We start from the raw sequence: 17,712 nt of genomic DNA, 5'->3' as shown, positions 1-17,712 counted from the left end.
CACCCCAGATGGGAATCGAACCCACAATCCCTGGTTTAGGAGGCCAGTGCGTTATCCATTAGGCCACCGGGGCTTCATAAGTACACAAACTGGGGGACACTTTCTTTGACTTCAACATGCGCTGAAGTACCCAGTCACAGTTATGATATCTGGTGCACTCATATTTTGTAAAGTTTACATGCCTTTGAGTCGAATGTTGATCGCTGGCCAACAGACACTGATCCTCTGACCACCCAGCTTTCTGCTCTGTGCTGAAAGCTGTGCACTTCTGGAACTAATTAAGCTGTAACTGGAACAATGCCAACAACGGCAAGCTGAATCCAATGGATGTTTCTTTCTAGCAACCACCTCCATACTTGTAACAAATGTAAAAGTGGCACGGTGGCGCAGCGGTAGAGTTGCTGCCTTACAGAGCCAGAGACCCAGGTTCGATCCTGACTACAGATACTGTCTGCATGGAGTTTGTACATTCTCCCAGTGACCACGTGGGTTTTCTCCGAGTGCTCCGGTTTCATCCCATACTCCAAAGACGTACAGGTTTGTAGGTTAATTGGCTTTGGAAAAAAATGTAGTGTGTGGGATAGTGCTGGTGTAGGGGTGATCGCTGGTGGGCATGGACTTGGTGGGCCGAAGGGCCTGTTGCCATGGTGTATCTCTAAAGTCTGAAATCTGTTCCTTTTCTCTCCTCTGCTTTCTTAAACCACACTTGAGTTCCACTGGATATTATAGAACAGTACAGAGCTAGAGCAGGCCCTCCTGCTTATGATGTATGTGCTGTACATCTTGAAGCAAGCTTTTTTTTAAATGCCTGGTGAATGCCTGGAACTCACTGCCAGGGATGGTGGTGGAGGCAGATACTATGGCATTCAATAGGCTTTTAGATAGGCAGATGGATATGCAGGGAATAGAAGGATATGGGTCATGTACAGGTGGACAAGAAATGGTCTTGGTATCATGTTCAGCACCAACATTGTGGGCCGAAGGGCCTGTTCCTGAGCTGTACTGTTCTATGTTGATGAGATGAGTTTAACTTGGCATCATGTTCAGCACATTCTCCCATGCTCCAAAGACATGCAGGTTGGTAGATTAATTGACCACTGCAGACTATTCATAGTGTGCAGGTGAGTGGTAGATTTTGGGAATGGATCAAGTGCAGACAAAGGAGATTAGTTTAACTTGGCATCAAGTTTGCCACAGTCCTGTCGGGCTAAAGGGCCTGTTCCTATGTTGTACAGTTCTATGTTTAATACCAGGTGTAACGTTATAAGTGAGTGGTGGGCAAGCAATTTAATTGATTAATCTTGCAGAGCAGGTGCCTCATTGTCTAAAGAGTCACCTCTTCAGTGCGATTATTTAAAAATGATTGATGTTCAGATATTACAACACTTGTTTGTTTACATGTAGCTCAAATTAGTATTCCCTGTGCGTTTCCAGGTAGATAATAAAGCCAATTACATTTTATTGAATGTAGAAACAGAACTGCAGATGCTGGTTAATACACAAAACGACACAAAGTGCTGGGGTAACGCAGTGGGTGATGTAGCATCTCTGGAGAACAGGGATATGCATGTCCTCTGACTGATCAGCTGAGTTACTCCAGCACTTTGTCCTTTTTGTGCCAGTTTTATTGAACTGTAAATTATTTCGATGATTGGACTTTTCACTTTCATGCACTTAGGAATTACAGCAAAGGCACTTCCAGCAGATGATGGAGGATAAACAACACAATGGGATTAGTTTCTCATAGTCCAGAGAACACTCGTGGACATTGACAATGGCAGATAGAGTCAAGTGTTCATCAAAGATAATTCAGTGGGTCAGGCAGCATCTCTGGAGAGAATGGATAGGTGACGTTTTGGGTAGAGACTCTTCAGTTGCTTAATTGAGTCTCGTCTTGTTCCTCCTCGTTCTCCTCAAAGTATTCGTTCTCGTCCGTTGTAGCGTCTTGGTACTGCTGGTACTCGGATACCAGGTCATTCATGTTGCTCTCCGCCTCGGTGAATTCCATTTCATCCATCCCTTCCCCGGTGAACCAGTGCAGGAAGGCCTTCCTGCGGAACATGGCTGCGAACTGCTCCGATATCCGCTTGAACAGTTCCTGGATGGCGGTGCTGTTGCCGATGAAGGTGGAGGACATTTTGAGTCCGCGGGGCGGGATGTCGCAGACGGCCACCTTCACGTTGTTGGGGATCCACTCCACGAAGTAGCTGCTGTTCTTGTTCTGGATGGCCAGCATCTGCTCGTCGATCTCCTTCATGGACATGGCCCCGCGGAAGATGGTGGCCACGGTCAGGTAGCGGCCATGGCGAGGGTCACAGGCGGCCATCATGTTCTTGGCGTCGAACATCTGCTGGGTGAGCTCAGAGACGGAAAGGGTGCGGTACTGTTGACTGCCCCGGGCCGTGAGCGGGGCGAAGCCAGGCATGAAGAAGTGCAGTCTCGGGAAGGGCACCATGTTGACCGCCAGCTTCCTCAGGTCTGCATTGAGCTGCCCGGGGAACCTCAAGGAAGTGGTCACGCCACTCATGGTGCACGAGACGAGGTGGTTCAAATCCCCGTAGGTGGGTGTGGTCAGCTTCAGGGTGCGGAAGCAAATGTCGTAGAGGGCCTCGTTGTCGATGCAGTAGGTCTCGTCCGTGTTCTCCACCAGCTGGTTGACGGACAAGGTGGCGTTGTATGGCTCCACCACCGTATCCGACACTTTAGGGGATGGCATGACGCTGAAGGTGTTCATGATCCTGTCCGGGTACTCCTCGCGTATCTTGCTTATCAGCAGAGTCCCCATTCCCGACCCCGTGCCTCCTCCCAGGGAGTGGGTGAGCTGAAACCCCTGTAGACAGTCACAGTTCTCACATTCCTTCCTCACCACGTCCATCACCGAGTCCACAAGCTCAGCCCCTTCCGTGTAGTGTCCCTTGGCCCAGTTGTTCCCCGCACCTGTTTGTCCTGCCAGCCAGAGAATGAAGAAAGGATTACAGGTCCACTCAACTCCAAGTACTTTTACCGCACCAAATGTGAGGGGGGAGGGGGTTATTGAATAACTTAAAATAGCACGTTTAGTTTGTGTCTATCTTTGCTTTAAACCAGCATCTGTAGTTCCTTCCTACACTATCTTTAGTTTAGAGATACAGCACAGAAACAGGCCCTTCGGCCCACCGAGTACACACTGACCCGTGATCACCCCATACACTAGCTCTATCCGAAATACTGGGGACAATTTACAATTTTTACCAAAGCCAATTAACCTACAGACCTGTATGTCTTTGGAGTGTGGGAGGAAACTGGACACCCGGAGAAAACCCACATTGTTACAAGAGAACGTACAGACTCCGTACAGACAGCACCCGCAGTCAGGATCAAACCCAGGTCCCTGGTGCTGTAAAGCAGCAAATCTACTGCTGCGTCACTGTGCTGTCCCTTCTGAAGTCCCAGTCTGAAGAATGGTCCTAGCCCACAGCGTCGCCTACCCACGTTCTCCACAGATGCTGCCTGATCCGCTGAGTTACTCTAACACTTTGCATCCTTCAAGTGTCTTCCCCCCCCCCCCCCCTTCCCCCTTCCCATTCCGAACTGTCACACAATATTTCCAAGAGGATTTTGTCCCCACGGTAAAATTAATTGGACGTCAAAATAGGTTTTAAAAGTATTTACATAAGAACAAGGAATCACTGATGCTGGTTTATACAAAAGTATACCAGTCACTGAAAGTAAGCATGCAGGTGCAGCAGGCAGTGAAGACAGCCAAGTTGGCCTTCACTGCGAGAGGATGCGAGTTTAGGAGCAAGGAGGTCCTACTGCAGCTGTACAGGGCCCTGGTGAGACCGCACCTGGAGTATTGTGTGCAATTTTGCTCTCCTAATTTGAGGAAGAACATTATTGCTATTGAGGCAGTGCAGCGTAGGTTCACCAGGTTAATTCCCGGAATGGTGGGACTGACTTACGATGAAAGAATGGGTGGACTGGGCTTGTATTCTACCACTGCGCAACGGTGCTGCATTTGTAACGTGTCTCTTCAGCTCATCCCAGATTTATTTGTGACGCAGACAAGGAACTGCAGAGTGAGCTGAACAAGGGCTTGACTGCTGACTAAGCTGTACAATTGTAAACTCCCTACGTTGGTCTCTGTAGTCAGCAAGCCTGGCTTTTCAAAAGGGCAATCTACCAATGATAAAGGGTTGAGGTCACTCCTGCTGCATCATCTCAATCAATGGACAACTGCAGCCGAGAACAACATAGTTTGTGTAAACCTTCCAACACCATTTACAAAACAGAAGGCAGTTATGGCAATGTGTGGGGTGGGGGAGTGGGGCAGCAAGATTTAATATATAGTGGGGCAAAAGATACAAGAGAGAATGTTATAATCATTTTAATTCAGGGTACGTGTAGCAAGGAACTGCAGGTGCTGGTTAATACAGAAGATAGACAGAAAAGAGATGAGAAATTGGGAGGACATGTTGCAGTTATACAAGACATTGGCGACACATTGTGAGTATTGTGTTCAGTTCTGGCCACCATGTCATAGGAAAGATGGTGTCGAGTTGGGATGAATACAGAAATGATTTACAAGGATGATTTCAGGACTCGAGGGCCTGAGTTACAGGGAGAGATTGAGCAGGCTGCTACTCTATTCCTTGGGAGCACAGGAGGATGAGGGGTGATCTTATAGAGGTGTACAAAAACATGAGAGGAATTGATCGGGTAAATGAACAGAGCCTCTTGTCCAGAGTAGGAGAATCGAGAACCAGAGGCCATGGGTTTAACGTGAAGGGGAAAAGATTTAACAGGAATATGAGGGGTAACTTTATCACACATAGGGCGGTGGGTGTGAGGAACAAACTGCTGGAGGAGGTAGTTGAGGCAGGGACTGTCGTAACATTTAAGAAACCTTTATACACGGATAGGATAGGTTTGGAGGGATAAGGGCCAAACACGGGCAGTTGGGACTCGTGTAGATGGGACATGTTGGCCAGTGTGGGCAAGTTTGGCCATATCCATGTACCTGTCCAGGTGCTTTTTAAACATCGAGGTAGTACCTGCCACAGCTACCTCCTCCAGCAACTCTTTCCATACACCCACCACCCGCCATCTATGTGGAGAAAATTGCGCACGCGCACACACACACACACACGCCCACACCCCCCCCCCCCCTCCCCTTAATGGTAAGGTTAGATGTTAGAAATAAATATTTTAAATCAGGGGATATTTAATATACTGAAGAAGATACAAAAGGAAATGTGGGAGTAGTTTTGAATTGAAATTGAATGTTTTCTAAATGCATTTGAATTAGGAGAATAATTTGCAGGGAAATGAAGCTGATCAATGGGACAACACAAGCTCAATGGGCCGAATGGTTTAATTCAGTGGGCGGCATGGTGGTGCAGTGGTAGAGTTGCTGCATCACAGTGCCAGGGACCCGGATTCGATCCTGACTGCGGGTGCTGTCTGTACAGAAAGTGTATGTTCTCCCTGTAACCATGTGGTTTTTCTCCGGGTGCTCCGGTTTCCCACCACACTACAAAGACGTAGGCTAATTGGCCTAAAAAAAATTGTAAATTGTCCTTGTAATGAGTCGACTCCCTGGTGTGTAGGATAGTACCAGTGTACAGGGTGATAGTTGGTCAGAGTGGGCCGAAGGGTCTGTTTCCGCACTGTCTCTCTAAACTAAACTACGCCACAACAATTTGGTGATGCTATCCTATCCGTAAGTTATCTTCCGCGGGGAATTTCAGGGGAGCGGGGGAGGGGATGGCAGGCGGGAGAAAGCTCTTACAATAAGACAGTTCACTGGCCATCTGGTCTGTGTAAGACAGAGACGATCCTAGGCCCCAAACCCCCCCTCCCCCCAGAGTAATTCCACGGTGAAGCAAATAAATCTGTTGCAGCTGCATCCCTGGGGCCGGACAACCTTCAAAATTACATTCTCTCACAAACGGGCCAAAGCAGCAAAGTGCAAACGCAAGCAACAATTTATCTTAACTGCATCATTCCTTTGCGATGGTGTAATCTTGTCCTCTTGCACAGATGTATCTGCTTGAAGGCACAGGAGGAGTCAAACTCTAACTCAGACTTCAATCCCACGGGTAAACACATACAGTCTCTTGCCCAGAGTAGGGGAATCAAAAACCAGAGGACATCGGTTTAAGCTGAGGGGGGGGAGAGGGGGGAAGATTTAATAGAAACCCGAGGGGATAACTTTTGTTTTACACAAAGGGTGGCGGGTGTATGGAATGAGCTGCCGTAGGAGGTAGTTGAGGAGGTACTATCACGTTCATAAGTTATAGGAGCAGAATTAGGCCATTCAGCCCATCAAGTCTACGCCACCATTCAATCATGGCTGATCTATCTATCTCTCTCAACCCCATTCTCCTGCCTTCGTCCCATGACCTCTGACGCCCTTACTAATCAAGAACCAATCAATCTCCACCTTTAAAAATATCTTGACTTGACCACCACTGCCATATGTGGCAATGAATTCCACATATTTCCCATCCTATGACTAAAGAAATTCCTCCACATCTCCTTTCTAAAGGTATCGCAAAGTTTAAGAAACACTTGGACAGGTACACGGATAGGATAGGTTAAAAAGGGATATGGGCTAAACGGATGCAGATGGGACTAGCATAGTTGGGGCATGTTGGTCGGAATGAGCAAATTGGGCCGAAGGGTCTGTTTCCACACTGCTTGACTAAATGTTATAAATACTGTTCAGACTTTCCCCACAATCCTATAGCAATGGTTAAATCTCACTATGCAGAATTATGGAGATTAATTTACATCATTTCTATTTGTTTTATTAAGTGTCATATTCAGCTTGGCTTCATGGTATTCAGTCAAATCTGTATGTACAAAATTGTCGGGCTCAGATTCTATTTGGGTACATAGAACAGTGCAGCACAGGAACAGGCCCTTCGGCCCACAATGTGCACTGCGGACGACTTGATTGTAATCATGTATAGTTTCTCCACTGACTGAATAGCATGCAACACAAAATCTTTTTACTGTAGCTCGATACTCGTGACAATAACAAACCAAACTAAACTGCTGTATCTGCCTCCACCATTACTGCTTGTACCTGCCAAGTTCCTCCAGCAGTTTGCGATCCGCTCTGGGTTCCACCTCAAGTCTTTATTTAAAATCGGACTTTAAACAGTGCGGAAACAGGCCCTTCAGCCAACCGTGTCCGCACCGAACAGTACACACACCAGGGACAGTTTATGATTTACAGCACCCAATTAACCTACAAACCTGCACGTCTTTGAAATGTGGGAGCACTCCGAGAAAACGCGCGCGGTCGCAAGGAGAATGTACAAACTCCGTACAGACAGCACCCGTAGTCAGGATTGAACTCGGGTCTCTGGCGCTATGAGGCAGCAACTCCCCTGCTAAGCCTCCGTGATGCTCCAAGTCCTTCTAATCATCTACCACGTGAAGTTCTATGCTCAGAATAGTTGATTAACCAGAACTTCTCATCGTTCCTCAGCTGTTTCTACACATAGTGCAAGTTAGGACACATGTCCAGATTCAGTTCTCCAGCCTAATCTCATGCAAGCCTGCCTCCTCTCAGTGTCCTCACTTCTTTTCCCTGCAGTGGGCTCCACGCCAGAGAAACAGCGGCCTTTTGATATCCCAGCCCCTCTCACCCTGGCCTGATCAGAGGGAAACCACAACATTCCCTTTGCTCTGCTCAACCTGAAACAAAAGAAGCTGCCTCACATTTACCAGAATGCTGAAGATAGACACAAAATGCTGGAGTAACTCAGTGGGTCAGACAGCAACCCCAGAGAAAAGGAATAGGCGACGTTTCAGGTCGGAACCCTTCTTCAGACCCGAATGCTGCCTGGATTAGAGGGCTTCGGCTATAGGGAGAGGTTGGACAGACTTGGATTGTTTTCACTGGAATGTCAGAGGTTGAGCGGAAACATTTGAAGTATATAAAGTTATGAGCGGCATAGATAGGGTAGACAGTCAGAACCTTTTACCCCAGGGAATCTTCGAGTAAAACACAAAGTGCTGGAGTAACTCTGCGGGTTACGCAGCAACTCTGTTAGTTAACATAGAAATTAGGTGCAGGAGTAGGCCATTCGGCCCTTCGAGCCTGCACCGCCATTCAATATGATCATGGCCGATCATCCAACTCAGTATCCCGTACCTGCCTTCTCTCCATACCCTCTGATCCCCTTAGCCACAAGGGCCACATCTAACTCCCTCTTAAATATAGCCAATGAACTGGCCTCGACTACCCTCTGTGGCAGAGATTCACCACTCTCTGTGTGAAAAAAGTTCTTCTCATCTCGGTTTTAAAGGATTTCCCCCTTATCCTTAAGCTGTGACCCCTTGCCCTGGACTTCCCCAACATCGGGAGCAATCTTCCTGCATCTAGCCTGTCCAACCCCTTAAGAATTTTGTAAGTTTCTATAAGATCCCCTCTCAATCTCCTAAATTCTAGAGAGTATAAACCAAGTCTATCCAGTCTTTCTTCATAAGACAGTACTGACATCCCAGGAATCAGTCTGGTGAACCTTCTCTGCACTCCCTCTATGGCAATAATGTCCTTCCTCAGATTTGGAGACCAAAACTGTACGCAATACTCCAGGTGTGGTCTCACCAAGACCCTGTACAACTGCAGTAGAACCTCCCTGCTCCTATACTCAAATCCTTTTGCTATGAAAGCTAACATACCATTCGCTTTCTTCACTGCCTGCTGCACCTGCATGCCTACTTTCAATGACTGGTGTACCATGACACCCAGGTCTCGCTGCATCTCCCCTTTTCCTAGTCGGCCACCATTTAGATAATAGTCTGCTTTCCTGTTTTTGCCACCAAAATGGATAACCTCACATTTATCCACATTATACTGCATCTGCCAAACATTTGTCCACTCACCCAGCCTATCCAAGTCACCTTGCAGTCTCCTAGCATCCTCCTCACAGCTAACACTGCCCCCCAGCTTAGTGTCATCCGCAAACTTGGAGATATTGCCTTCAATTCCCTCATCCAGATCATTAATATATATTGTAAATAGCTGGGGTCCCAGCACTGAGCCTTGCGGTACCCCACTAGTCACTGCCTGCCATTGTGAAAAGGACCCGTTTACTCCTACTCTTTGCTTCCTGTTTGCCAGCCAGTTCTCTATCCACATCAATACTGAACCCCCAATGCCGTGTGCTTTAAGTTTGTAGTTTGGTTTATTGCCATATGCACTGAGCTACAGTGAAAAGCTTTTTACCAGTCAAGGGAAATACTATACATGATTACAATTGAGCCACCCACAGTGTTACAGATACAGGATAAAGGGAATAACGTTTAGTGCAAGATAAAGTCTGATTAAAGATAGTTCCAAGGTCCCCAATGAGGTAAATGGGAGGTCAGACTGCAGTCTAGCTGGTGAGAGGGTGGTTCAGTTGCCTGATAACAGCTGGGAAGAAACTGTCCTTGAACCTGGAGGTCATGGATAGGCAACATTTCAGGTTGGGAACCTTCTTCAGACTGATTGAAGGGGGGCGGGGAGTTGGAAAAGAGAGGTGGGAATGGGACAAAGCCTGGCAAGTGATAGGTGGATACAAGCAAGGGGGGGAGGGGGGGGGGGTTGATTGGCAGATGGGTGGACAAAGGCCAGAGGTGGAAAGGAGATAAAAGGGGGTCAGATGAGGAGTGAAATATAAGACCAGAGAGGGGGATATAGATGGAAGTGGGGGAGGAGAGGGAGTAATATTAACCCTTTGATTCCTTCTCCTGAGGGTCAGGTTTCAGCTGAGCGTAGATTGACCTGACTTCTGGAGCCAAAACAAATGAGAAACCAAACTGTGGAAAATAAAAACTGAAGATGCTGGTTTATACCAAAGATAGACATAAAGTGCCAGAGTAACTCAGCGGGTCAGGCAGCATCTCTGGAGAAACACAATGGGTGACATTTCGGATCGGGACCCTTCTTCAGACATGACTATTCAACAGTCTGGAGAACGGTCTTGAGCCGAAACATCATCTATCCTTTTTCTCCAGAGTTGCTGCCTGACCCGCTGAGGTCCTCCAGCACTTTGTGTCCATCATCAGATGAGAGGAAAGGCTGCAAACCTTCACCCTGTCACTGGGTCAACAAAGCCCTTGAGTATAGAAGTTGGGGGGGGTCATGTTGCAGTTATTTAGGACGTTTTTGAGGCTGCATTTAAGTATGGTGTTCAGTTCTGGGCTCCATGTTAAAAAAAAAGATGTTGTCAAGCTGGAAAGGGCACAGAGAAGATTTACAAGGCTGTTGCCAGGACTCGAGGGCCTGAACTATAGGGAGAGGTTCATCAGGCTAGGGCTTTATTCCTTGGAGCACAGGAGGATGAGGGGTGATCTTACAAAGGTGTATAAAATCCTGAGAGGAATAGATCGAGTAGACACGGTCTCTTGTCCAGAGTAAGGGAACCAGGAAACCAGAGGATGCAGGATTAAAGTGAGGGGGAAAAGATTTAATAGTTATCTGAAGGGTCACACAAAGGTGGTGGGTGTATCAATAGGGATAGGAGTAGAATTTAGGCCATTCGGCCCATCAAGTCTACTCCGCCATTCAATCATGGCTGATCTATCTCTCCCTCCTAATCACTGTATGGAACGAGTTGCCAGAGGAGGTAGTTGAGGCAGGGACTATGGCAAAGTTTAAGAAACAATTAGACAGATAAATGGATAGGACATGTTTAGAGGGATATGGGCCAAATGCAGGCAGGTGGGGACTAGTGTAGATGGGACATGTTGGTCAGTGTGGGCAAGTTGGGCCAAAGGGCCTGTTTCCACGCTGTATCACTTGAGAGCCCGGAGACTCACCAAATATGAAGTTATCCGGTTTGAAGAGTTGTCCCAGGTTCCCCGAACGAACACTGTCCATTGTCCCGGGCTCCAGGTCCAGTAGGATGGCTCTGGGCACGTACCTCTGGGCTGCAGGGAGTGAGTGGGGTATTGGCAAGAGATGAGTGGAGAGTCGTAGATTGAAATGCAGCCCCTTCCCCTCCCGAGCCCGCCCACCCGTCCCCAGTCACCCAGCGGGCACTCACACATCGCCTCGTTGTAGTACACATTGATCCTCTGCAGCTGTAGGTACGAGTCTCCAATGTAGTTTCCCACAGGGTCAATGCCATGCTCGTCACTAATCACCTCCCAGAACTGTGGGGGGCAGAGAGGGAGGGAGGGAGAGAGAGATTAAATGTCGGGATCGAGGGAGGGGTGGAGGGGAGGGGGAGATGGAGGAGAGATGTTTGGGGGATGGTGGGGTGTGGAGCTGAGGAGGAAGGGTGTATGGGAGGAGTAAAGATGGGGGAGGAAGGAGCGGAATGGGAGGAAGGGTTGAGGGGGAAGGCAGAAGGCTGGAGGGCAGAGAGGAGGAAAGGACAGAGGGAAGGAGAGGTGGGAGTGTGGAGGTGGATGGGGCAAAAGTGTGGAGAGGAGGATGTAGAAGTGTAAGGGTGTGGGTGAGGGGGAGGGGGGGGGCTGGGGGGTGGAGGGTGAGGGGGCGGGGCTGGGGTGTGAGGGGGGAGGGGGGGTGAGGTGTGAGGGGTGGGGTGTGAGGGGGGAGGGGGGGGTGAGGTGTGAGGGGGTGGGGTGTGAGGGGGGAGGGGGGGTGAGGTGTGAGGGGGGTGGGGGGCTGGGGTGTGAGGGGGAGGGGGGAAGTGAGGTGAGGGGGTGGGGGTGTGAGGGGGTGGGGTGTGAGGGTCAGGGGGGGTGGGGGTGTAAGGGGATAGGTGTGAGGGGGGTGGGGGTCAGGGGGGGGTGGGGTGTGAGGGGGGTGGGTCAGGGGGGGTGGGGGTGTAAGGGGGGTAGGTGTGAGGGGGGGGGGTCAGGGGGGGGAGGGGTGAGGTGTGAGGGGTGGGGGTGTGAGAGAGGCGGGAGGGGGAGTGGAGAAGTAGGGTTGGAGGGATTTAAGAAGGAACTGCAGATGCTGGAAAATCGAAGGTAGACAAAGGTGCTGGGGAAACTCAGCGGGTGCAGCAGCATCTATGGAGCGAAGGAAATAGGCAACGTTTCGGGCCTAAACCCTTCTTCAGACTGATGGGGGTTGGAGGGGGTCGGTCCCCGGGACACGAACGACCCAGCTCGTAATTGGGGCGTGAAACTCGCCCGAAATGGACAGCTGCAGCCTGCGATGCAAGACGTGGAGGGCGGTGGGGACTGGGGTTGGGTAACCTTGGACTGGGGTCTGCAGCGCTTCAGGAGGGGGTAACTCTCCACCCAAGCTGTGCCCCGGGCCGAGCTGGGCTCACCTTGCTGCCGATCTGGTTGCCGCATTGTCCGGCCTGGATGTGGACGATCTCCCGCATTCTGACTACTCCTGACTGGCTCCGGCGCTGACTGTCTGCAGCCGCTTCCTCCCGCTGCCCCTTATATACATGCCGGGCTGGGCCGGGCTGAGCGCATTCCTCCCCCGCCCGCCCGACACAGCACAGAGGCGGGGCCAGGGGCGAGGGGCGTCGGCTCCAACGATCATAGAGGAGCAAGATAGACCACTCCTCGAATAACGCGCAGTATGACGCGTGTGATTGTCGACGCCATTTTATGAGGCATTTTGTTGAGCTTCCCCCCCCCACACTGTCATGGCGTCCTTATCTAAATCTTCACATCACTGCTCTGCTATCAATTATTCTAATCGTAAATCTAAACGACCCGACCTGTCAATCTTTAGGTTCCCCAATAAAAAAGAAAGGTGAGAAAATATTATTATTATTTTCAGTCGATATTCTGTCGTGAAAATGTTATTTTCTGTTCTCCCATCAACGGCCATTGGGAAACTAGATTTGTCGGTACATTAGATTAGATTAAACTTTATTAATCCCCTTATTCAGGGGAAATTCTGATGTCCTTGCAGCACACTAATAAAAATACAACATAGCATTCAAAAAGAAGTTCAACACAAAAACATCCCCCCACAGTGATTCCCACTGTGGGGGAAGGCACAAAGTCCAGTCCCCATCCTCTTGTCCACCCAAAGTCGGGCCTATTGAGGCCTCCACAGTCGCCGACACGGCGCCCGATGTTCTCGCCGGGTGATGGTGCTCCGGCGTCGGGAGAACCCCCAGCGGCTTGGGGTGCCAGGAACGGCCGCCTTCCCACCGGAGACCGCGGCTTCCAAGCCAACAGACCGCGCCGGACGGAGCACCGCACACTGGCGATCTCAGCAAGAGATCCCAGGCTCCGGGATGTAAAGTTCAGCGCCGCAGCTGGCCGCTCCACAGAACCGCGGCTCCACAATGTTCTTATCGGCGGTCCCAGCATACTGGAGTCCCAGCGCGGCGACCCAGGAAAGGCATCGCCCGCTCCGCAATAGCGCTCCAGCGCTGCGCCGCCGCCAAAGCCGATGTTCTGCGCCGCCGCCAAGGCCGATGTTCTGGCCAGGTCCCCTCAGGGAAACGTCGCTCCAGGACCCGCTGGTAGGCCGCGAGGACAGGTCGAAGTCGCTGCTCGGAGGAAGGCAACCCCTCCGACCAGGTAGGGACTCGAAAAGCAGTTTCCCCCACCACCCCCCACACATAAAAAGATTAGGCCCCCTGACTGCACACTCAACGTACTAAAAATAATAAAAAAGAAGGGGGAAAAAACGGACAGCTGCAGGACAGGCAGCCGTTCAGGACAGCGCCTCCTCCGGAATAATTAGAACGTTATTAGACTTATTTTTAATAGATCTTTACTTACCATAATAATAAAGACAATTTTAACACTTCTGTACGTTTTTGGTTTTGTTCTTGTAAGGGATTGGTCTCCAAAATATGGCCCGCGGGACACATTGGGTGCAATGGTGGGCCGGGGGGTTCGGCGGCGGCCGCAATCAAAGATACGAGAGGAGATCTGCTCTATAATCTTTGGTCGGAATGGGACGGCTGCGCGTTATAATGTGTTATCGTTCCACTCCCTCTCCCCCTTCTCCCTGTCCCCCTTCTCCCTCTCCCCCCTTTTCCCCTTCTCCCTCACCCCCTTCTTCCTCTCCCCCCATCTCCCTCTCCCCCTTCTCCCTCTCTTCTCTCGATCTCTCTCTCCTCTCTCTTCTCTCGATCTCTCTCTCTCTCTCTCTTCTCTCTCCCTCTCTTCTCTCTCCCTCTCTCCCTCCCTTCCCTCTCTCCCTCCCTTTCCTCTTCGTGAGAATTGGCAGCTCTGCTATGCCTTGGGTCCAAAATAGGATAGAAAGAAAATACTAAATGGTCTTTGTAAGAAGATTTTAATAAGCTCTTCTACATTTAAGGTAAATTGACATATTAGAGGCAAAAAGCATCTTCAACATACAGGTCTCTCCACACAACTGAAAACAATTGCATTTAAGTGACATATCATCCATTGTTCAGGCATGTAGTTATGATCATCTTTTTTCTTATTAGTTAATCCTAAATGATATCTCCTGTAATTTCAGATGTCAACAGTGGGTCCAGAATATTCGTCGACAAGATCTCCTGCACCGAACTGCAGAGTATTTGTCAAATAACTGCTGTCTTATGTACATTGTGTGAAATTGTGATTTGTTAACTGCACAAAACTAATGCAAATGGCGATATATTTATTATTGTATCTACGTTGGACATTTTGCTCTTTGGTGTCAGAACGCGGGGTGGGAGATTGCAACCTTCACGTGGTCCGCCCTGTTTCGACAAATCCAATCAACCTGGTGTGCACAGTCAAATAAGATCAAATAGAACAAGTTGTCCTACAACTTTAGGCTGTGCACGCCATACGCAAGAAGAAGAAGAAGAAGTGTCAGAACGCAGTCTGAAGAAGGCTTCCGACCTGCAACGTCACCTATTCCTTTTCTCCAGAGATGCTGCCTGACCCACTGAGTTACTCCAGCATTTTGTGTCTATCTCTGTTTAGATTGGGCTCGTGGGTAGAGATTGCGGTTGGTCTGGTGATCTAGAACGAGGGCCAAAGTCTCAGAATATGGGTCATGATATTTAGTAATGAGACAAGGAGCAGTTTCTTCACTCAAGGGCTGGGAATCTTGGAATTCTTTATCGCGTGAGATGGTGGAAGTCGAGTCCTTGAAAGGAGAGATATTTTTTTTCAAATACGAAAAGGATGAAGGATAATGGAGAGAATGTGGGAATAAGGTGTTGAGTTGCAGGATCAAGAATAATCTTACTGATGGTGGTTTGAACTTAGATGGCTTATCCTTGCTTCTATTTCTTACAGAGATACAGCGCGGAAACAGGCCCTTTGGCCCACCGCGTCCGCATTGACCAGCGATCCCCGCACACTAACACCATCCTACACACACTAGGGACAATTTACACTTATACCAAGCCTACAAACCTGTATGTCTTTGGAGTGTGGGAAGAAACCGAAGATCTCTGAGAACACCCATTCAGTCACGGGGAGAATGTACGAACTCTGTACAGACAGCACCCACTGTAAGGCAGCAACTTTACCGCTGCACCACCATGCCGCCCTTAATCCACTAGGGCACTAGGTTACAATAAACTTCCTACATATTCCAGGAATGCATCTCATAAAATGGGAGAGGTTTAAATGCATTGTAAAATCTGCTCTCAGTTTCCTAGATCGGTATTGCTCTAATGGCCTCTGTATCATTTTCTTTGATTTAAACCATCCATTGTTCTGCATTTAGATTTTATTTTTTCCCCTGTGGATCACAAGGCACTGTTTGTTTCAGGGGTGACTAATCTCCAGCGTAATTTGACAAGACAGCCAAGAGGGCAAACACAGGCAGTTCAGAGCTGCTGCCTGTATCACATGAGAGAACAAGAATGAGACCAACTTGTTTTTTGCAGATCATCAACCCCTGACTGATGTTATCAATGCCGATGGTGACTCAAGGAGACTCAACCAGGTGGTGGTTTACAAAGGTCCATGCCCATTGTTCCTCATGGCATACCACCAGCCTCAACAGATCACCTAGTCATAGAGTCTCACAGCGTAGAAGCAGGCCCTTCAGCTCAACTTGCCCACGCTGGCCAACATGTCCCATCTACACTAGTCCCACATGCCTGCATTTGGCCCATACCCCTCTAAACCTGTCCTAACCATCAAATAACCTAAAAGAACTGTCATATGAGGAAAGATTTAAAAGACTAGGCTTGTATTCACTGGAGTTTAGAAGGATGAGGGGGATCTTATCATATTGTTTACAGTGTACTATGTTTACAGATTCTGTTGTGCTGCTGAAAGTAAGAATTTAATTGTTCTATCTGGGACAAGCTAGATGCAGGAAATTGTTCTACATGACAATAAAACACTCTTGTTAGATGCAAGGGGATCTTATAGAAACATATAAATGAATAAAAAGACTGAACAAGCTAGATACAGGAAAAATGTTCCCAATGTTGGGCGAGTCCAGAACCAGGGGCCACAGTCTTAGAACAAAGGGGAGGCCATTTAAGACAGGTGAGAAAAAAACGTTTTCACCCAGAGAGTTGTGAATTTGTGGAATTCTCTGCCACAGAGAGCAGTGGAGGCCAAATCACTGGGTGGATTTAAGAGAGAGTTAGATAGATCTCTAGGGGCTAGTGGAATCAAGGGATATGGGGAGAAGGCAGGCACGGGTTATCGATTACGGCTGATCAGCCATGATCACAATGAATGGCGGTGCTGGCTCGAAGGGCCAAATGGCCTCCTCCTGCACCTATTTTCTATGTTTCTAGAACACTCATCCAGCAATCCTCGAGCCCACCAGCTCATCCCGTAGTCAATTCATCAGCTTTTCCATAAGAACTTCCATCAGTTCTTCCAAAAGAATGACAATCATACAATCTCGATAACCCTCAGCCCATCAAGCAGCCCCTTAATTCACCCAGAAGTCTGAATTATTGAATGCTCACTGCATCTCTTTCCATGTCGGCAAGTTAATATCCAGCTGCATGAACCATGGGAAAAGGGAATAAATAGATGCATGTGGTGCAGTGATTTGTGCAGCACTATAGGCCTGGAGACCAAGAGGAGTTCACCATTGAACGGAGTTTGAACGGGGGGCTTGAGGCCCCCGACCGAGGAAGAACAAAAGGAAGGGACTTGAACTTTATTTCGCCTTCCATCACAGTGAGGAATGTGTAGGAGTCACTGGTGAATGTCCGTATTAAAATGTGTTTTTGAGTGCTGTTGCTTTTAATTGTATGACTGACCTGGCCAATGAAATTCCTCGTATGTTGCAAAACATACTTGGCAAATAAAATCTGATTATGATTCTGAAAAGCCTTTCCCTTCCATACTCTTTCCTCTCTTTGATCTTTTTGCAGTTGACTGCCTTTCTGTACTTGGTCGGCTCTGTCTCCGCGACCCGTTACACGGGGACACAGGCTGGGCTAAGGTGCAGGGCAGGAGATACAGAAAGCACATCTGTGGAAGGATGTGCTGGCGTCGGAGTGGGTCCAGAGGAGGTTTACCAGAATGATCCCAGGTCCTAACACAATTAGAGAGCGGTCCTGAACTACTGAAGATGGGTCTCCACCCGAAATGACCCCTATTCCTTCTCTCCTGCCTGTCCTGCTGAATTACTCCAGCATTTTGTGTCTTTCTTTAGTCCTGAGCTACCATCTACCTCACTGGGGATCCATGGACTATCTTGATTGGACTTTACTGACTTTATCTTGCACTAAACATTATTTCCTCTTGATCATGTATCTGTACACGGCGAATGGCTGGATTGTAATCATGTATTGCCTTTTCGCTGACTGGTTAGCACGCAACAAAAGCTGTTCACTGTACCTCGGTACACGTGATAATAAACTAACCTAAACTAAAATGATC

The 17,712-nt window shown here is 48.7% G+C and overlaps 1 protein-coding gene and 1 non-coding gene across 2 annotated transcripts; both read right to left on the bottom strand.

Annotated features, from left to right (window-relative positions):
• Window positions 1-73, bottom strand: trnar-ccu. Its single transcript has one exon. It is a non-coding gene; the product is annotated as a tRNA-Arg (tRNA).
• A 1,362-nt stretch (window positions 74-1,435) lies between these two features.
• Window positions 1,436-12,420, bottom strand: tubb6 (tubulin beta 6 class V). The gene is made up of 4 exons (XM_033019408.1): window positions 12,234-12,420; window positions 11,031-11,139; window positions 10,804-10,914; window positions 1,436-2,946 (listed from the first exon to the last, which is right to left on the bottom strand). Exons 1-4 carry the CDS (start codon window positions 12,288-12,290, stop codon window positions 1,871-1,873), a joined length of 1,353 nt encoding a protein of 450 aa, XP_032875299.1. The 5' UTR covers window positions 12,291-12,420; the 3' UTR covers window positions 1,436-1,870.
• Between the last annotated feature and the right edge of the window lie 5,292 nt (window positions 12,421-17,712).

This window comes from Amblyraja radiata, chromosome 4 (genome assembly GCF_010909765.2).
Source record: "Amblyraja radiata isolate CabotCenter1 chromosome 4, sAmbRad1.1.pri, whole genome shotgun sequence".
Taxonomy (NCBI): Eukaryota; Metazoa; Chordata; class Chondrichthyes; order Rajiformes; family Rajidae; genus Amblyraja; species Amblyraja radiata.
Note: the sequence above shows the minus strand (reverse complement) of the source record. Positions and strands in the feature narration are given on the sequence as shown.

Coding starts and splice junctions, on each gene's coding strand:
- tubb6 (XM_033019408.1), bottom strand. CDS start 12,290: ATGCGGGAGATCGTCCACATCCAGGCCGGACAATGCGGCAACCAGATC. Junction 10,915..11,030: donor GTACTACAACGAGGCGATGT/GTGAGTGCCCGC, acceptor CACTCCCTGCAG/CCCAGAGGTACGTGCCCAGA. Junction 2,947..10,803: donor ACCGGATAACTTCATATTTG/GTGAGTCTCCGG, acceptor TCTGGCTGGCAG/GACAAACAGGTGCGGGGAAC.